The sequence below is a fragment of the Brassica oleracea genome, chromosome C4, assembly GCF_000695525.1.
Source record: "Brassica oleracea var. oleracea cultivar TO1000 chromosome C4, BOL, whole genome shotgun sequence".
NCBI lineage: Eukaryota > Viridiplantae > Streptophyta > Magnoliopsida > Brassicales > Brassicaceae > Brassica > Brassica oleracea.
Window position 1 is genome coordinate 3411625 of NC_027751.1, and position 20479 is coordinate 3432103.

The window sequence follows — 20479 nt, forward strand, 5'->3', positions numbered from 1 at the left end:
TAAAGAGACATTTTCTAGAAGTTGGTTAAAGCTAAGATGAATCAATGAGTTTTGTGGAGATGCAAATTGGGTTCATCAAAGTTGAGAATCATATATATATGGTTTCGAGAAGGACTACAAATCAGGAACATTTATGATCAAGCAATTTAAGATTGGGAGATGAAGAGTTCACCGGTGAAAAAATAGATTACGAACAGACACACGCCGCAACTCTGTAACTCAGACTTGTCTAAGACAATGATGAAAAGAACCCTAACTCATGTTAAACAAAGACAGTTTATAATATGGGAAAACTATAATTGTTTTTTTTTCATATAACGTGATGAATCTCATTTAAAAATGAAACTCATAATACACTTGTAGGCCTGGCCCAAAGAAAAAACCGAAGAAGCAAGGATTTCCGACCTTCATAAATATATATTAGTTTCGGCCATCAATGTACAAAGTATCACTTAGGTTAGTGGTATAAATGATGGTGTTTATATCTTAATAACCCGGGTTCGAACCATGTGCTTGACACTTTTTTTACTCTTTTTAAATGTGGGGCCCACAAAACGCTGACGTGGTGCGCTGAGGAGAGACCAAAAACTGAATCATTATAATATAGATTAGTAAGAAGTGGTGACTATGTAAATAACATATGAACAAAACTCAAAGTATTATGTCAAAAAAGAATATAAAACACAATCGAGCTCAAATGAAATTTCAATATTCTTCTGTAACTTATTTATTATCACTATAAATTGTGTATAGATTAACTGTAAATTAATTAAAAATATTCCATAATCTAAACCAAAGATATAAATAAAGTTTACGTAGATAAATCATATACAAATATATGTATATATATTCATATTATCAAACCATTTTGTTTGGTTTTATTTTTCAAAGAAGTAGTTTGCTAAATCAAAGTTTATACATGTTTTACACAAGAAAAGCAAAGAAAAACCAAACCTTGTCCTGTCCTAAAAGACAAATTTCCTGGTAATAGTGACAACGTTGCTTCCTGCTATTTCGTGTGGAGGCGACTTAAGCGATGACTAAGGTGTGTTATAAATTGATAATTGAAAGAGGGGTTCCAATAAGCTAAACTAATAAGTCAAAGTAGTAAATGTGAATAGTTGACAGAAACTTTCCTAAAACTAATTCATAAACTTTATGCAAAATAACATATATCTAAGAGATATATCCGTCAAGAACTATAGGAGACTTTTAATGTATATCTATTACAAAAGTACAAGAATTCCTAAATGATTAATTAGAATAGTGTACGTTTAGTCTTACAGAGATGATTATTGTTCACCAAACCATTGTTTGAATGACTAAAAACCACTTGTAGGAGACTTGGACCAACTTTTGTCGATGATGGCTTTAGGTATAGTGGGTAAGAAAATTGCAAAGTGGTGAAGAAAAAGAAATATCCGAGGAGTGTACCTGTAAAAATCATTTATGGGCACTATTTAATACTCTCGTTCTCTAACTTTTACGACCTTACTTGAGCACAAGTCATTCTCTAACTTTATTCGGTGACGAATTTTTGTGGATGTGGCATCAATCGTATAATCGGTTGAAGTTACCATACATCAAATGGTTTCTTAATAAAAACAAACAAACAAAGTTTTAAGCATTATCTTTACGGCTTATCAAACAAGGATAAAATACAAATTCAAAAATATAGATGCACTGATATTATGTAAAAATCTACATTACTTAAATTCTGATTTTGATAGTTTCCTATCATCTAGTATGCAGCAATACATTTGTTCATTTTTATATAAATGATGATTTTCTAAGGAATGTTTATATAAAAATAGCCAAAGCAAATCAGTTTAACCATTCGTAAAATCCAATTTTCAGAGTATAAATTCTTAGTATCTGCATTCATAAAGTATTTAATATACAATATAAATATATTTTAGTTTGTTATTAATTTAAATAAAGAAATTTGAATCAGTGACAAAAATAAATGTTTGTATTATTTCAATTTGTCCAAAATTTTATATTTAAAAAGATTTTTTTTTTTTTGTAGAAGTGCTTCTCTCTTTTTTTCGTTCTCTCTCTAGGATCTTTCACGAAAAATAGATCGAGATAAAGTTTTTTGTTCCGTCGCTGGTTTCTTTCGGTGACTCTGTCTCTGATGTATTTGGTCAGTTCGACGAGTACAGCCGACTTCTGACTCTGGTGGCTCGTGCTTTTTTCGACGGAGCTGTCCGACTTCCGACTCCGCGTCATTTTCTTTTCGATGGCGACAGCGGTTTCGTACCGGATCTTTTCCGGTTTTGTTGAACTATATTTCCCGTTCTTCTATGCCCAATCGCCTCTATTTCCTCAGCTTCGATTTCATCGCTTTCTCTCCTTGTTGTGAGCCGTTTCAGCTTCGACGGTGGTGGGATCGATCGTAGACGATTCGTCTTTCTGGAAACATAGATCTGGTGTGTGACTTGAACAACCGTGAAGATGGTTCCTTAGTCAATGGTTTCTTCATCGGTATGGTTCTGTTTGACGGCAGAGTTTTGTCGAATCTTCCTTCAATCGCCGGTGGAAATTAGCTAGTCTTTTTCTTGACGCGTGTTTCAATACGCCGGGTGTCGTAGACGTGGTGGGATGAGTAAGCGACTTTTCCTCAACGGGTTTCACCTTGGATTTACAGCTCAAGTTATGTTTAAGTCTTTGCCCGTTTGTTGGATCTTTGTGTTTTTTTTGTCGGGCTTATTCTTGTTGAACCATGATCCATAAATAAAATATTAGATGTCAAAAAAAAATATTATTTTTAAATATCTTTTCTCTATTTCCATTTATTTTATTTTATTTTATTTTGAGATTTCGCTATTTATAATATTTTATTCATTTGGCGGGTCCTACGGTAAGTTGTTTTCAAGATAAAAATTAGAAGTTTTGTAGCTAACAGATAATATTTCGTCCTAATTCGGACAATTTTCGCCACTAATTTCATTGTGACAGTACAATGAATACATTGATGGGCAACTGCGTATGTCTGTATTCTAAAGATGATATTTATTTATTTATTTATTTTATTTTTTTGTTAATCGTGGGGATCCGGCGACTGAGCTCAACCAACTAATCTCACAAGATCCGCAGCAACCACGTAATTTCCACCCCCAGTAATTAGCAGGGTCCGTATTGGCGGGGAAACTGTCTCAACACCATTAGTCCACCACCCCATGGTTTCTAAAGATGATATTGCCGACAGATGTGATAAAATATCGATAAACTTAAGTTTAATTAAGCCTTTTAATTAATTAAAGAACAAATGTAATGACGACTAAATAGCTAAAAGCCTACGCATCGGAGGAAAAGGTTCCTTTCGTGAATAACTCAATCACGCCGGGAGGAACAATCAACGCAAGCAGGGGGTTTCCCGTCGGCACCGGCGGGACTTGAGCTCTGCACAGAGGACACGTGGACCGTTTCTCCAGCCACGGGTCGATGCAGTCGGCGTGGAAACAGTGGCTGCACGCCGTTAACCGCCTCATCTTCTCTCCCTCCGCCGCATCTTGAAGACAAATAGAACAGTACGGCGATGAGTCATCTTCCTCCGCCGTTCTCTTCCCCCATCTCCGGCGGCGAATGGTGAATGTACGGTAGCGGCGCCACGGACGGCTGGCGAGGAAACACGCCAATCTAAGGAAGAGACGGAGAGATAAGACGACGACGGAGGCCATAATGACGGATTCGCCGATCAACTGGGAGAATCTAATCACAGATTCGAGAAACATCGTCGGAGAAAGTGTTTTGAAGATTATGGCACAACTAACAAAGGCTCAGTCTGAAGGTGTGTATTTATAAAGGTTTATCTTGATGAAACGAACGGTCTAGATTTAAAGTTGTGGGGCTTAACGGCGGCGATATAATAATTTTTTTGTAGTTTCTAAGCACGTTACACTAAAAAATCGTCAATTTTGATCGAATGGTTCGTGAATTTGACTAATCATTAAATATTTCAAAATGGTCACTAGTCATTAGAATTCTCCGGTCTAAGTTTTATTAAATAATGGAGAGAATCGAGCTTAGCTATATAGTCTATAGATCAAATTAGTTTATTAACTAACAAAAAAGCTCGTTTCTAGTTTTTAATAATATAAAAATCTGGTACAACAACAAACCCGCTCAACACATTTAACGTAGTCCATTTTCCTCTCCTCCTCTACATAATTCAAACAAAGTAACAAGAACTAAAAGTACGTCACAGTCTGCGCCAAAGCAAAAACAACGTTTTTCATTTATTTAACGTTGGTAATGGATATACGATGTGTGACTGGGGCCACACAAGCAGGCCATGGCTATTCAAATTAGGACCCAGCCAATAAATACTAGATTTTTTTCCGTCGGCTACTAGATTTAAACCAACAAGTGAATGCTGGCCAATAAAAAAATAACAGAAAGATAAGATATTGGATGTTTCTAATAACCATTAATGTAACATTAGTTTATAACATCAACAAAAAATAACACAAAACAAAACAAGCTCTATCTTGCACTAAAGATAGGTTCTGCATCAGGTCTAGACTGTGCTCTCCGTGTGTACTTCAGTAGCAAACCTTCCATGGAAAGTCTAGGAACTTGAAGATCCCTGCAACAACAACAAAACACAATCAATTTCATAAATCCCCAAAAAGAAACTCATAATCTGATCAAATCATTAACCTTAAGTAAGGCTCCAAGTCTTTCCACTCCCACTTCGGTCTATGTTTAAACAGCACAGCGAACCGTTCCGCTGGAGTTGACGGCAGAGACCGCACGCTAAACGTGTAAACCCTCGTCTCGATCCCAATCCTCTCTGTTAAAACCTCGCCTTCAAGCATCTCGAACCTTTCTTCCATCCCTTCCGGTATCTTCTTCCTCCACTCTTCCATAAAACTCTCAACCCTCATCTTCTCCTCTCTCAGCACCTGTCTAGCGAAGTGCAAGCACACGAGCCTCGGCTCCAGCTTCCACTTGTTAGTTCCCTTCACCTCAGAACCAAACACGCGCAAGCAGTGCCCCGCGAGTTGCGTTGGGAACTCATCAGCTACCAGCGAACTCACAACTTCCTCTTCGTCTAGATCATCAAAAGACCAACTGTTCAGCACACAGTTGTTAAGAAGCATTCTCAGAATCATGTCAAGGTAACTCTCGTCTATAACCCTCCAGTAACCATCAATCTCAATAGCGGAAAGACTCTCCAACCCTTTGAGTAACTCTTCATCGCTCGCTTGAATAATGTTAACCAAATCACTCCACGTGTACAAAGCGAGATTCTTCTCAGACCCATCATTATCCATCATCATGGCATCTACTTCACCAGGACCAAAAGGGCTTTCCAAGAGAAGCTGTTTGAGTTTGTCGAGTTTGGGAGAAACCTCGACAAGCTCCATGTTACCAGGAGCAAGTTTGATGACAGATACTTTACCATGTGCATCGTCTTGGATGAAGCCAGGGGAGTTTGAAGGAGGAATAAGGAACATTGAGTTAGAGTTGCCAACAAACTTGATTGCGTAAGTCTTGGACTTGGTGCAGAGAACAGCGTCCTCATCGGGAAGTCCTCTCAATGTTACCCTGAACATCAAATACGAACAAATGGAATAGCTCTTAGTTCAGGACCGTCTAATAGCACGTGAGATCGGTAGAACATCGTCCGAATCTAAAGATGAAAATTAAATTCTAATTTTATAAAATTATATACATAATCTATAGTCTAAAATTTTAAAATTTAATCTACTAGTCTAAAATTTTAAAATTAATAAATTATAATTTTATAAAACTATATACATAATTTATAGTCTAAAAATTTAAAAATTTATGGTCTAAAAATTTTAAACTAACTAATTCATTACATTTCAAATATACCACTAATATTAATCAAACAAGGCCCAAAGGCGTTCAGATCTTACCTTCCACTGAAGATATCTGAAACGAGATTGTCATCAGCTTCGAGAAGAAGAAGATCCTCGTGAGGTCCGAAGCATGGGTGATACGAAATCGGCACCGACGATCCGATTCCCAGATTTATCACTGCTTCGGCTCCTCCACTGCTCCCACTTTCTTCCATCGCTAGGATTCGAGTAAAATCACGGAAACCAAATCAAATCAAATCAAAAAGCGAAGATCGGAGCTCGCGACTGCAATCAAATCGGAAAGCCAAAGATCTCAGAAGAAAAAGATACTTCGTGAAATCGAATCCACCAGACAAATTCAAACGATGGCAGCAAAGAGTCTCTAAAGGTTTAGGGTGAGAGTGAGATCGCACATTTTTCGTCGCTAGGGTTCTTCCCGCTCAACAGCTTCGCGCCTTTGTGTTCAGCACACTTTCCAAGCGCTTAAGATAGGCCCAATTCATTATAAGGCCCAACACTACGAAAAGAAATACAAAACGGCACTGAAACTAGTGCTGGGCATTTTATCCCATAGCCGAACCCGATCCGAAAAAACTCGAACCAAATCCGAACCGAAGTAGCAAAATACCCGAACGAATCTTTTATTAAACAAGTTTGGATACCCGAACCTGATCAGGTATCAAAATCCGAAGTAATACCCGAAATCATCCTAACATATGTATACTTTAACCCAAATTTACATTTTTCACCCAATATGTAATGATTGGTTTCTGTTAACCGATTTTGGTTTAGTTAATATTATATAAAATCAATAACAAATCATTATTTTTCCTAACCTAAATGTGTGCACATATATATAAATATATATGTGTATCTTTTTCTTAAGTGTGAGAGATTAAGGCACCATTTGCATCTCCCATCTCTCAATTCCTCTCCCTGTAAGATTTTCTTTTCTAAAATATTGTTTTTCACACGATCCATGTAAGATTTCTCTAAGACATTAGTTGTTGCCGTCATCAACGATAACCACCATATGTCACTGTAACAAGCGGAGCCACCACGAACCATCTTGTCGTTCTTCATACAGAGGGGTAGTATCCATCCATGGAACTTTCCTTAGTACTCTCGATCTTGTTACGTAACGAAAGCAAGAGAAGTAACAATTTTTTTTTGCAAGAATTATGTGGTTTAAAAAAAATTATTGGTTTTTTCGGTTAAATCTGAAATATCTGAACCCAAACTAAAAATACCTAAACCCAACCCGAAGCCTAAAAATACTCGAACGGGTTTTATACTTCTGTACCGAAATATCCGAACATTTGAAATATTTGATCCGAACCCGAACAACGCCCACCTTTAACGGAAACTACAAAGACTCTTTTTGCGTCGCAATAATCACAAGAGGATGCAATTTTTTGGTAGATTATAGGATGCAATATTCACTGAAAATTCCAGTGTTGTTGTAGGCATAACTGTTCGTTGTATGTAGTCATGTGATACAGAGAGAGCACTCCCTTCAAGTTTCACTATAACCTACGCACAACTTTTAGCTATAGAGTAGATGACAAGTAAGCCCAATGACAAAGCACTGTGATATAAGAGATAAAAGGCTTTAAGTCAAAAGTATCTAATACTGTGATAGAGAGATTCAGAGAGCAAGGCCCAAAGTGAAGAATAGTAGGCCACGTGGATAAACCAAGAAGAAACAGACGAACAAGCGTGTGTGTAACGACGACGTATCGTATCACCTAACAAATGTCGGCTTCCACCATCCACGAGCTCCAATCTTTTTTGTTTGCAGTCACATGCTTGTCTCTCCCTTTCTTTATAAAATGTATATACACTGGAATCAATTAAATTATTATTTACACAAACTTATTTTTCTGTTATTCTCAATCACCACTAAGAATTATTTCATGATTGGTTTTTAAAAAGTTGAGAGAAAGTGGAGTATTCTCATATGTTTCCATGTTTATGTGGATTGCATTCATACTGTATCTTTACATTCACGATCATATAACTTTTATATGGAATAATATATCATAGATATTTCTAATATCAACGAACATCAAGACTCGGTAATTTCACAATTAGACAGACAATGATAACCATATATGTATAAATTAAAAATGTGTTTTGCATATAGAATTTAAGGAAGCTTCATTTTTTTTGTAGTTTTCCATGGAACTTTCGATGCATTGTACGTTCATATACCGTTGACATACGACGTCGTAAGCATAGTTTTAATGAGTCAAATTAAGAGGACGTTAAGTTTAAACAATAGTTTTGGTTAAGTTTACAAGGTAATCATTACATATGCCATTTGCGATGAAGTGATGTTTTTGTTTTGACAATGATAAGAACGCAAATGTCAACGACATAAAGAATCATGAAAACTATGAAAATGTTCATCATCCCACTACAAGCACACCCATAAATAAAGTTAAAAAAAAAAACTATAGTGACGTTAGTTAAATATGGACGAGATCTATCTTTAACCATAAGTATTAATCATCATCAACATTGCAACCAAACAGTAACGTGTCAAAAGCCTTTATTACCTGAAAAATTGTATTTTCTTTTTTTGTTCATTTACTCCCGGCGATTCTCTCTCTCTCTCTCTAAAAGAGAAGCTTCAGACAACAGAAGAAGACAACTTTCTTGAACTCACTAGATCTTATTCTTTGTTGTTGTTCTCTGTCCGTAAAGTTTTCTACTTTTTTTTTCCCGATGAGGTGTAAAAGACATATAGTTGATTTCAGTAGCAGTATCGGCGTCTGCGCTTCTTGTCTCCGTGAACGTCTCTTTTCCCTCGCCGCTTCAACCGCCGCTTCAGAAAGGATCTCTCCTCCTCCTCGTCCTCTGGTGTTCCCTCGCTCGGTTTCTCCTTACGTCTCCGCTAGAAAATCCGACGCCGGAAGAGACAACAACAACTCTCTAGCTTCTTCTCATAACAGATTCTTCCCAACGCCGCAAGTCACCTCCACCGGCGGCGTCGGAGGAGGATCATCGGAAAAAGTCTTCGACTCCGGCAGATCGTACAAGAAGAAACAGAGCAAACTATCTCGGTTCTCTAGCTTATTCAGGTCAAGATCCGACGAGTTTTACGCGTCAACGTCGTCTTCGTCGCGTTCTTGGCTCTCGAAGGTTCTCTCCGTCCGATCGAAAAAGCCATCTCCCAACGACACGTGCTACATCGAGGATTTGATCGCTTCCGAGTCAAGCCATCGACCGAGACAGAGATACTGCAGAGGAATGTCACCGGCGACGGTGGATTACGAGGAAACTCCCGAGAGAGTGAAAAGAACGCCGGCGGCGGCGATGATGGGAACTCCGGGGAGAAGAAAGACGGCGATGATCGGTACGGGGATGGGTTTCTGCTTGAGTCCGTTAGTGAGAGCTAAACCTTCTAACTGGAAAGGGAAACTTCCGCCGGAATTTGGATACGCCGCCGGCGAGATGAAGTCTCCGGCGAGGCCTCACATTTCGACGGCGGCGTCTTTTTGCGCGAACCGGTCTAAGAAGCTTGTCGATTTAGGACGGGTTGATCCACGCCGTTGATGTGTTTTTTTTGGGTGTTTGGTCGTTATCAGACCGTTCTATATACGTAATTACTTAAATACCCCTTACAAGATTCCTATGATAGTTTTTAACTTTTTACTATACCAACAGATGATGAGTGGGAAATTTTCTCTATATTATAGTGCAACTATGAAAGTCTCATACTCTCATTGTATATTAAAACAGATTTTACCTCGGAGATTAGACGAAAAAAAATCTAAGTGATAGATTTTAGAAGAAGAAGAATTAACGTATGACTAGTTCAGGTATGAATAATAGTCAAACATTACAATTTTTTCTTTTGAAGTATTCAAATCAAGAACCAGTGTGCTTTGAGTAAATTTCATTCTATATTATAATAACACTATGAAAGTCTTATTGTATGGTATTTTTGAATGAAGTATAGTATTTTTTTTTGAATGAACTATGGAAGTCTCGTTGTATAATGTACTTGTTATTCTATTTAGGAGATTAGAAGAACAAATCTATATGAAAGATTTTAGAAGAAGAAGAAGAAATCTATGACTACTTCATGTCAGAATTATCAGATATTTACAATTTAAAAAAAAAATCAAATCAAGAATCAATGTGCTTTGTGAGTAAATAATAAATGTGACACATACCCTTGTGTTTCCCTTAATCTAGAAAAACAAAGTCTGACTTTTTAAAAGAGTTTCTCACTTCTCCTAGACATGGAAAAAGTCAAAGTTAACCATTAAGAAATCCAATTTACTAGTCTCAGTAGACAACATCACACTTGAAAAGAAGAAACCTTGAAGAAAAGGGCATGTAGATCCAACATCATAGGTCTCAATTTCGACTAAAGTTGAAGACTTTTTTTAAGATCCAAAGTACCCATCTAAGAGAGTTTCAAAGGTTATAAAGAGTAAAGACTATGTATGAATTTAATAAAAATATACGAGGTGGGTCCAAATTCGTTTTAAATTCGATGGGTCCAGTCCATAGCCGTGAATGAATAATATTGTAAAGAACTTGCAGTATAGATTTTTCGCCATCTTACACCATCAACGGTCATAAAAGGGAAGGTTGGCATTTAATGAGTGAGTTTTGAGGGGGAAGAGAAAGTGTTATATCGTGGCTCTACCATCTCCACTCTCACCTACATCTTCATTGATATCAAGTTACTCATTCTGTTTTTCTTTTTTTCGAGGGGGTCTCTCTTTAATTATAGCCATTATTGCGAATTATGTACATTTGATAGTTGGAAAATTCAATTAAGAACATAATTGTCATTTATATTTTTAGTTATTAGTTGGCCCTATAAATGGGCAACATACTAGATATACTACTATATTATTAATTGTGAAAGTGTCATTAGACAAACAAGCTTACCAAATTAAATTTTCGGATACTTAGTCATGTAATGCATAAATACAGAAATACTTCCAGCCTCAGGTGCAATAATGAAAACCAATCCTGCAAGTATTCTTTATTTTCTTGTATAATTATGCGGTATAATAACTTAAATAATATTAAAATTATTCTTTTCATTTTATTTTAAATTTGGACACACAGATTACAAAAACATTTAAAGTTGTATATTTACTATATAAAACATCATTACTAATACACCTAACCACATTTTAACAAATATAAAATTTTACTATTAGAATAAAAAATAATAAATTTTACATTAAAATTAAAAAAAATACATTTATTTTGACACAAAAGTTTTAGAACGACTGCTAAACAGAGACGTATGGAGTATTGAATTAGCACACACTCTCTTTTTCTACAAGAAACATTTTTATGTGTTTCTGCATGTTAAGAAAATGTATTAATTCATCAAAACGTATAGAATACGTTCATCAAAAGATAAACGTTTTTCTAAAAAAATAAATGTTTAAATATTCAATTTACCTTCAGTAATTCGTCAAAAATGCATAGAAACCGTTCAAGTGCATTTTTTTTCAGAAACAAACTTTTTTTTTTGCAAAACACTTGCCTTGAAAAGAAAGGAGTATATTCTTACCCCCTTTTTTTTTTTTGTCAACAACATATATTCTTACATTGTTTCATAAAACAACTTTTCTAAATAATTAGTGGTTATGATAAATAGAACAAAACTATTTTTATCAAGGTTATTGAACAAGGGGAATACCTGGGAACAGTGGGACTTTGCATTTAATTAGCGCTCATTAAAGCAGTCTGACCAAGAGACATGTGTTCGAACTTAATTCTATGTTTTCTTTATGGGTAAAACAAAAAGAAAACAAGATATTCTATTCTCTATTCACCTGTCTTCACATGGAAGGTAGAAAACAAGAAGAGGGTGTTTAATTCACATAGCTCACAGTTATATCATTCAATTTCAACTCATTGACATACAAATCACAGTACTGAAGCAGAGCATTCGAAACTCCAAAGAACTGAAAAGTTTAGAGTTTGGGACAAACCATGAACTAAAACAAAGTCAGTTTCAAAACAATCTGATTGACAAAGGCAGGCAAAAATTTTACAGACGGGGAAGATAATTGCGGATAAGATCATGCTAGAAGGCTCGATAACTTTTGGTGCGTGTTTTTGTTGTTGTTCTCTATCAGTTTGTTTGTTGCCAGATCTAACAAGAGCATCCTCCTGATTGCTGCTGAGCCAATGATGCATTGGCATTGGAAGACTTGAGATTGACATCAACCATGTCCTCTTGCTTGGTTGAAGACAGTGTTTCCATACCGGGCAAAGCTGCTGCTATCTTACGGAATAGAGCCTAGTAATAAATAAAAAGAAGACGGGATGATTCTAGGTGTTTAAAGAGTATCAAAGAGAAATCAACATGAATAAAGAGGATGCATAATTAGTCTTTAATAATCAGCAGATTAGTATTAAAACCTAGGTTAATTACCTAATGATGGGACTAAACAAGGTTAGAAATAAAATGAATATAGCAGGATTTTGTTGTTACTGTCCGCCAACTACTCTAAAAAAAATTGTGAAGAGAAGATACTACTACTCCTGTTACCTTTATGTTGAAGCCTGCTTTGGCACTGGTTTCGATAAACATTACATTGAGCTCACGAGCCTTAGCTTCTGCTTCCTCTATCGACACTTGCCTGAGAAAACAAACAATTTATTAGCAAGGCCCCAGCGGCAGTAACAAATAGTAGTACCATACACCGTTAGGTGTCAAGCGTGTTGACCACAAAGAAGCCTTTAAGATTAGTATGCAGTTGAGAATCAAATGATTTTTCCATTTATTATTTTGTTGGGAAGTTTGGGAACATACTCAATGCCACCCGAAAAATAAGACAAGGACACTCATTCGTCTAGGACACGTACTTACAAATTCAAACAGCGTCTATACAGTGGTTTGAAGTCACAGTTACTGTTGAACAGTAATTTGCACATGACGATTTAATAACAAATATGTAGAGGAAGGAAGAGACGGTAGAGATCATTATATACCTTTTGTCCACAAGGTCGGTTTTATTTCCCACAAGGACAACTATGACATCACTACCACGCTCTGTCCTAACCTCATCGATCCACTTAGTAGTGTTTAGGAAGGACTGCCTGCCTATATGTCAAGATAAGGAAGAAACCGAAACGCGTTTACTCATAAAGATTACTGAATATCACAGCCGCAACATATCAAGTAATGTATGTGCTTGAGAAGTTTAAGAAGTAGATAAAGAGGGAAGGTGCTACACATACTTGCAACATCGTAGACAATAACAGCAACAGAAGAGTCCCTGATATAGCTGGGAATAAGACTCCTGAATCTCTCTTGCCCAGCTGTATCCCTGCCATATGTTTCAGCTCTCAATGTCAATTACGAAACCATGATCTGCTATTTTATTCTTTAGTGTTCAAAAATTGTAGAAACAGGTTTTAGTTCATACCACAACTGCAGTCTGACAGTTCGATCTTCAAGGTACATTGTCTTTGATAGAAAATCAATACCAATCGTGGCCTGGAGATTACAAAAACAAAACAAACTACTGAGAAAAGGAAGAACATTGCTTACGATGATGATCACTTGCTATCAAAATCTTAAACGTCATTTCTAGAAATCAAGATCAGATGATTTTCTCGTCCATTAACTGAGAACTACTTCATTTAGATGAACAATGACAACTAGATCAGTGGTGAGCTAGTCAACTTCCACGGTAGTGGCCTGATTATTATCAACCAACACAAACAAACTACTGAGAAAAGGAAGAACATTGCGTATAATGATGATCACTTACTATCAAAAGCTTAAACATAAAGCTCATATTTACAAAAACTCAAGATCAGAAACAAAGAAAAACTACTGAGAAAAGGAAGAACATTTGCCTATAATGATGATCACTCACTATCAAAAGCTTAAACGTAAATGATCAAATCTACAAATCAAGATCAGATGCTTTTCTCGTTCATCAACCGAGAACCACTTCAATTAGATAAACAATGACAGCAAGATCAGCGTCAGTTAGTCAAATTCCTTCTAACGTTTCAACGATCTTCAACGGTGGTGAACTCTCTCGAGTATGAACAACAGCAAATCCAAGATCACGAACGAGACCATTCTACCGAACGTTACGTTCTATACATTACATAGCTATCTACAAACCAGATCACACAGAATCGAGCGCGCGAGATCAGGAAACCGTTGGCGAAGCTAGATCTCAGTATCTAACAACCCTAGATAACGAGCGAACGTCGAGAGTAGATCGGATTAACCTGGTAAGTGTTGTCGAATTTGTCGTACATGAATCGAGTGATGATGCTCGTCTTCCCCACGGATTGATCTCCCAGAAACACCAGCTTATACTTGGCGAGCGCCGAGACCGGAGCCATGGTTCCTCGAGATCAAACTAGCCGCACGTATCCGAGATCTCGCGGAGGAAGTAGTTTTCCAGTATTCGCCGGTGAGAGAGATCCCGTCGCGCTTGGAATTGCAATTACTGACTGTAGTTAGTGTTTGCGTAAGCTGATCAGAACATTATGGGCTTTACAACAAGGCCCGCGTATTAACTTTGGCTGGGCTTAAACTAGCGGACACGTGATAAAAAAGAAGACCAATGGCTCATTTATGTGAAATTAGAAACTATTGGGAATAAATTAGAAATAAATAGGAAGCTAGGCGCATATTATTAAATTCAAAACATTATGGGCTTTAGAACATGGCCCACATATTTTATTAACTTGGGCTGGGCTTGAAGTAGCGAACACGTGATAAGAACGTGCCATCGAGATTTCTTTACTCTCTTTCGTGTATCTCATCGAATCCCTAAAATCTCAGAGCTCGAGGGAAATGGCACTGAGGAACGCACTTCTTCGTCACCTGAGGGTTCCGGTCCAAAACCTAGCGGTGAGAGGTTCGAACCAATCTCAAATCGGGTTCCTTGGCTCGATCCGTGCTTTCTCGTCGCACGATGATCACCTCAGCAAGCAGGATGTCGTCGACAGAGTCCTCGACGTTGTCAAGAGCTTCCCTAAAGTCGATCCCGCTAAGGTACAGTTTCGATTTTCGTTAAAAAATTACTCAGATTCGGACCAGATTTGTAGTTTACCGGATCAAATCGTAGTTCCTGTCTTTTTTTTTTTGTTTTTTGCTTTCAGCATTACTGTAATAAAATCAGTTATGTCTTGATGGATAATCTGTTGTGTCTTTTTTTGGTATGGCTTGTTTTGTTGTTGATGAGTTTTTCCACATTTGAATCTCACAGGTGACTCCTGATGTTCATTTCCAAAAGGATTTGGGGTTAGATAGTTTGGACACGGTGGAGATAGTGATGGCTATTGAAGAGGAGTTCAAGCTTGAGATCCCAGACAAAGAAGCTGACAAGATAGACTCTTGCTCTCTTGCCATTGAATACGTTTTCAGTCATCCTATGTCTAGCTAAACACCTGTGTGCTATCTCTCATGTTTTTTGTTCTTTCCTGATCATGGGACTTCCAAATAAATTCAGTTCTGTTTTGAGAGGCATTCTTGACTCTTTTAACAGCTTCATTGAGAATCCTTTTGGCTTTGATTATTTTGTAATTCGACACTTTTTTTCGGAGTAATTACAATCTGTCTTTTATTCAACCAAATGGGGTTTTTGTTCTCTTTTAAATCAAAGTTTAGATCAAACATTTTATCCCACAGAGATTCCAATGATAACTGCATCATTAACTACAATTAAATCTAGTCATTCCACACTATATTTCATTGTTTTGTTGAGATTTATGGGTTTAGGAAATGAGTTGTAGAACTAAAATGGAACTGAATCAGGTTGATCAGTTTTCTTATATATTTTTAAAATTTTAATTTTTTTTTCTTTTTCAAAATTGTTCACATACAAATTTTTGGGAGAATATTTTTTATTTACAAAGTTTAGAAAAATATAATATCAATAACTGCTGCTACTAACCATAACTCCATAAGGGTGGTTTTTTACTACTAATCCAACATTTTTCAGCGTTACTACTTACTAATAAAGCCCATTTAATGTATGAAGAAGCCCATATTGGTCAAAGGAAAAAAAAAGCCCATGATAAAGCTTAAACCCCTTCTGCCTCCTCCAGGTTGGTAAGTAGAGTAGTACACAGGAGAGAGATAAGGAAGGAGAAAACAAGAAGGAAGCTGAAAATGGCGAATCTCAGCTCAGCAATTGACTCAGTGTTCTGGGACCATAACCTCTCTTCACCGCAAACCCTCGAAAGCACAGCTCGTTCCGTTCCCGGCGAGCCGTTTCCCGTCGACGGTGCACGAGCCAGCCGCTCTCACCGTATTCAGCAGCTCTCTCTTCTCCGCGAAGGCTTCCCTCTCGGAGTCATCCCTGCTTTTGCTCCTTCTTCCGACAAGAGACTCGGCTCTTTCTCTCTCAACTCTCTCTTGCTCTGTCCTTCCTCTTCCAACTGGTAACAACAACAATCTTTAACACCTCTCCTGCTGTTTTAGTGAGGACAAATCACTTTTGTCTTTGGTGTTTTGAGTTAGTAATGCTTAAAGGTTTAGACTTTGAATACAAAAACAGCAGAAAAGGTTGTTTTTTTTCTCTACGTTGTTGTTGAGACATGTGTCTTGTTCTGTTCTGTTTGTTTTTTCAATTAAATTATGTATCTTTAGCTTCTCTCCTGCTGTTTTAGTGAGAACAAATCAGTTTTGTCTTTGGTGTTTTGAGTGAGTAATGCTTAAAGGTTTAGACTTTGAATACAAAAACAGCAAAAGAGGCTGTCTTTTTTTCTCCTCAGTGTTGTTGATGAGACATAAAACTAGTTCTGTTTGTTTGGTTTTTTCAATTAAATTATGTATCTTTAACTCCTCTCCTGCTGTTTTGAAGGTGGGCAGGATTGGTTGGGCAGTTCAAGCCAAAGAAGCTCTTTGCTGATATCAAAACAAGTATCAGCAAGGCAGAAGAGTGGGATCTCCAGCTTTTCAAGGACACAACAAAACACATTGTGGACAAATCTCTTTACTCAGTTGGTCTATGGACTCAGATTGCACTAGGATCTTCTTCCTCTCTCTTGCTCAACGCTGAGCGTCTAGGCGACAAAAAGGGGATCAGAAAGAAGCTTATGTTTGTTCATCCGGTAAGCGTCTTTTTCCCATTGATGGATGATTTGTCTGTGGGCCTGCGGGTTCGGTTAGTTTGGGTTGGTAGTTTGATTCAACATAAATCTTACCGAATTAACCTGAAATAAAGTTCGGTTTTTGAAAATCCAACCGAAGTTTTTGATTTCGGTTTGATTGTGGTTTAATTTTGTTAAAAGTTTGGATAAATACGATTAATTTTTGATAAATTCAGTTAGTTCAGTTATTTCGATTCGAAATTTGTTTAGTTCGGTTCGGGTTTTTGGTATGGTTTGGGTATAATTTTTATTTTAAAAGAAGAAAACTGAAGTAACTGATTGCCAAACCAAACTGAACCAAAAATTGAACGTTTTTAGAAAACCTGCCGAATTAAACCGAACTTCAAACCGAAATTTCGGCTCGGTTCGGTTCCGTTCAAAATCTCAGGCCTAATTGTCAGTATGTTCTAATTTCTAAGCAGTTCTGATTTTGTTTGGTTTGAACAGCTTGAGAAACATGATCTCACAGTGGAAGCAGCTTGGCCAGACCTGTTTCTGGACCACAAAGGACGCTTCTGGGATGTTCCTGAGTCGTTAAACTTCGATGTCTCATCGCTTGCTCCAGAGACGACCGGGCTTCAGTACCGTTTTGGTGTGCACAAAAGCAAAGGTGATCCTCAGCAAGTGAACGCTGCTGATACTAGTGGCGATGCTCCTCCTGCTTCTTTGTTCCCTGGTTTATGCGCCAAGGCCGCAGTTTCATACAAAGCTAGCAGAGACTTATGGAGGCCGAAGGAGAGAGATGACGACACAAAGGAAGAAGAAGAAGAAGATGATGATGATGATGATGCACCTGTCTTTCTTCCTTACGACATACGCCTCAAGGAGCCTCACGCAGCAGTTTCAGGGATAGTAGGTAGCACCTTGGCAGCTTGGATCACAGGCCGAGACACGAAGAGGAGTCCGATAAGTGCAGATGCGTTTGGTTCTGCTTGTTGTACGTTTCAGAAAGGGAGGTTTAGTAAGCTGTACGGTGATTTAACGAGAGTAGATGCTCGTGTGGACGTTTCCTCAGCTTCTGCTCTAGCTAAAAGAATCTTCCATGCAATTAGAAGATCTTCAGGGAGTAACAAAACAGATGATGACGCGTCAGGTTCTCCGAGACTCAGCCTGATGTTCCAGCAACAGGTACTTTAGCTTCTTGTTCCAAAGATCATAGTAGTATCAAATTATGAGACTGTTTTGTATTTGCAGGTTGCAGGTCCAATCGTTTTCAAGGTGGACTCACAGTTTGAAGTAGGTGCAGGGAAGTACGGTGCACAGATGGAGGATCTGATTTACAGTTTGAACTACTCGTTGAGGCTTCTTGAGTCTGGGAAAGTGGTGGCTTGGTATTCACCAAAGAGGAAAGAAGGCATGGTTGAGCTTCGAGTTTTTGAATTTTAAAATCTTAGTTTCATTTCACTTTGTTGTATCGGAAGATGCTAGACTTCAGACATGGCACATATTGGTTCAACTAGTTGAAGATCTTTTGTTTATGATTGTCTGAAATATTGTTTGTCACAAAAACAAAGTCTGAATATTACAGCAAGCAACTAAAAATCTTCAAGAAAACATTGGATGTTCTCAGACAAGAACTCTACTCCACGAGGGCCAACAGGTCGCTCTCTTTGCAAAAGCAATGCCTAGCACCGGTTCCCAAATCGACCTGAACAATAAATTCATAGACACTTACAATTCATTGCAGAGGAAGCTAATTTCACTGTGAAGAAGGCAAAAAAACATAACTAAACTAACTAACTAACCTCGTATGCGCTCACGTCAGAGAACAGAACCTGTGAAGGCGAAACAAGTGAAGAACATTCTCAGTAGATGATGGTTATGTCTTGAGAATTCAAAAAACAAAATAAAGAACCTAACCTTCTTTCCAGGGCCAACTTGTTGTCCCACCTCAGAACCAACAGAGACAACCTACAGTATGATTAAAAGCTATAAACAGACATGTTAATTAATACAAAACGTAACATAACACAAAGGAGCAAAGGCTTACTTACCTCTCCGGTTAGGTACCTCTCAAACTTAACAGCTGCTTTAGGCAACAACACTCCACCTGAGGTTGTCTGCATTCACAAAGCAACAATATAATCTGTGATTTATTGTGCAACTGAATTGCGAATAACAAAGCTAATCTAAGCTACACTGTCTTCTTAGTAAGAGATGGAGACAGACCTGAGCAACCTCTTCAAGACGAACAAGAACCCTGTCTGCTTGAGGAACAACCTTCAAAAAAAAAAAACGAAATGAATTCAACTTTTCTGATAAAATTAAAACAGAAGGAAAAAAAGACAGTACCTTTGTCGGTTCCCATTTAGTTGAAATCGCTTTGACTCTGAGACAACCTCTTCGGCTTCCTGAAGACAAGAAACATGAGGAAACAAACAAATCATTAAAAGGCTGAAGCTTTTCTTAAGTTTCGTATTTGTGTCAACAGTACCGAGAAGCTTGTGGTTAGCCAGAGCAGGAGTGTTGGTTTTCACCGGAAAAGCGAAGAAGGGTTTTGGTAGAGAGACGAAAGTGGAAGTAGCCATTTGCTAGATAAGGTTTTTTTTTTTCTTCCTCTGTTTTGACTTCGGCTTAGAGGTTTCTCGTTGGTTCTTATGTTTTTGAATTGGGCCAATGTTACGGCCCGTTTATTTTTCATTTGAGCTTAGCTAATAAGATCCATTTCAGAAAGATCTCATAATTGTTTTTACACTAACTAGGATTCAAACCCCGCGAATTCGCGGGGAAACTATATATTAAATTTTATATATAAAGTGATATATTTTAAAATAAACTATAATTGATACTAAAATTAGATAGATAAAAAAATACAACACAATTTTTTAATAATATAAAATTTTATTAAAATAAAAATACTAATAATTCCTTCAAAAATTAGTTTAATGCTATAAAGAATATATAAATATTCTTAAAAATCAAATATCTTGTCATCGTCGTCTATTGCACTATTATCAACACTGAATTGCTTAGAGTGGTTATATGTGAAAATATATAAACTAAAAATGATGATAAAATACATAGTTTTTATAACATTCCATTCGAATATTAAGATTACAGAAGGAAAAATTGCAAAATAAAATATAGTGAAAATACATGAAAAGTAATATATATGATCATAAAACTATTTAAGTGATCATAAAACTATTAAGGTAAAAACGTATATAACAAAAATTGGTGAAACAATAATATTTATATAAAAGAGACAAGTGTTAAAAGATGTTACCCCAACAGATGAATTTGTTAGAATGAATATATTCATGCGAATATTATATTGGATAAACATAATTGTATGGTACGCTGCTGGCTTTTGTTTCGTACATGTTTGGTTGAAAATTGAACATATGTAAAAAATTTGACTACTTAGGCTTTGATTGGTAACATGTGATAACATTGATTTAGTTTGAGTTAAAGGTGTAACTCATAGATAACTCAAAAATGTCACCAATCATGCATTAAATTTAGTTTTTGGATTTTACGTTTGAGTTATCATGTATTATGGTTGAGTTACAATTTTGAGTTAT

General features: G+C 37.0%; 7 protein-coding genes across 8 annotated transcripts; 3 read left to right on the forward strand and 4 right to left on the reverse strand.

Annotated features, from left to right (window-relative positions):
- Nucleotides 1–3127: 3127 nt before the first annotated feature.
- LOC106337674 (E3 ubiquitin-protein ligase EL5-like) lies at nucleotides 3128–3822 on the reverse strand. Its single transcript, XM_013776796.1, has one exon. The coding sequence runs from the start codon at nucleotides 3735–3737 to the stop codon at nucleotides 3300–3302; it is 438 nt and encodes a 145-aa protein (XP_013632250.1). The 5' UTR covers nucleotides 3738–3822; the 3' UTR covers nucleotides 3128–3299.
- Nucleotides 3823–4394: 572 nt separating this feature from the next.
- LOC106339527 (sister chromatid cohesion protein DCC1) lies at nucleotides 4395–6309 on the reverse strand. 2 transcript variants are annotated; one of them, XM_013778355.1, is made up of 4 exons: nucleotides 6199–6309; nucleotides 5892–6061; nucleotides 4666–5556; nucleotides 4395–4591 (listed from the first exon to the last, which is right to left on the reverse strand). In XM_013778355.1, exons 2-4 carry the CDS (start codon nucleotides 6047–6049, stop codon nucleotides 4489–4491), a joined length of 1152 nt encoding a protein of 383 aa, XP_013633809.1. In that variant the 5' UTR covers nucleotides 6050–6061; nucleotides 6199–6309; the 3' UTR covers nucleotides 4395–4488. The 2 variants fall into 2 exon arrangements, with proteins under 2 accessions (XP_013633809.1, XP_013633808.1); XM_013778354.1 differs by having other exon boundaries at nucleotides 5892–6309.
- A 2037-nt stretch (nucleotides 6310–8346) lies between these two features.
- On the forward strand, nucleotides 8347–9717 carry LOC106340178. The gene is made up of 2 exons (XM_013779043.1): nucleotides 8347–9441; nucleotides 9582–9717. The coding sequence occupies exon 1, from the start codon at nucleotides 8565–8567 to the stop codon at nucleotides 9393–9395; it is 831 nt and encodes a 276-aa protein (XP_013634497.1). The 5' UTR covers nucleotides 8347–8564; the 3' UTR covers nucleotides 9396–9441; nucleotides 9582–9717.
- A 1905-nt stretch (nucleotides 9718–11622) lies between these two features.
- Nucleotides 11623–14430, reverse strand: LOC106337226 (ras-related protein RABH1b). The gene is made up of 6 exons (XM_013776295.1): nucleotides 14079–14430; nucleotides 13256–13326; nucleotides 13068–13156; nucleotides 12819–12930; nucleotides 12376–12466; nucleotides 11623–12123 (listed from the first exon to the last, which is right to left on the reverse strand). The coding sequence occupies exons 1-6, from the start codon at nucleotides 14193–14195 to the stop codon at nucleotides 11977–11979; spliced, it is 627 nt and encodes a 208-aa protein (XP_013631749.1). The 5' UTR covers nucleotides 14196–14430; the 3' UTR covers nucleotides 11623–11976.
- Nucleotides 14431–14609: 179 nt separating this feature from the next.
- LOC106339937 (acyl carrier protein 1, mitochondrial) lies at nucleotides 14610–15429 on the forward strand. Its single transcript, XM_013778805.1, has 2 exons — nucleotides 14610–14853; nucleotides 15068–15429. The coding sequence occupies exons 1-2, from the start codon at nucleotides 14653–14655 to the stop codon at nucleotides 15242–15244; spliced, it is 378 nt and encodes a 125-aa protein (XP_013634259.1). The 5' UTR covers nucleotides 14610–14652; the 3' UTR covers nucleotides 15245–15429.
- Nucleotides 15430–15914: 485 nt separating this feature from the next.
- On the forward strand, nucleotides 15915–18499 carry LOC106342886 (protein TRIGALACTOSYLDIACYLGLYCEROL 4, chloroplastic). Its single transcript, XM_013781942.1, has 4 exons — nucleotides 15915–16244; nucleotides 16667–16916; nucleotides 17403–18083; nucleotides 18150–18499. Exons 1-4 carry the CDS (start codon nucleotides 15973–15975, stop codon nucleotides 18339–18341), a joined length of 1395 nt encoding a protein of 464 aa, XP_013637396.1. The 5' UTR covers nucleotides 15915–15972; the 3' UTR covers nucleotides 18342–18499.
- Nucleotides 18403–19546, reverse strand: LOC106342887 (10 kDa chaperonin). The gene is made up of 7 exons (XM_013781943.1): nucleotides 19390–19546; nucleotides 19248–19306; nucleotides 19125–19175; nucleotides 18950–19015; nucleotides 18816–18866; nucleotides 18701–18730; nucleotides 18403–18603 (listed from the first exon to the last, which is right to left on the reverse strand). The coding sequence occupies exons 1-7, from the start codon at nucleotides 19481–19483 to the stop codon at nucleotides 18535–18537; spliced, it is 420 nt and encodes a 139-aa protein (XP_013637397.1). The 5' UTR covers nucleotides 19484–19546; the 3' UTR covers nucleotides 18403–18534.
- Nucleotides 19547–20479: the final 933 nt, after the last annotated feature.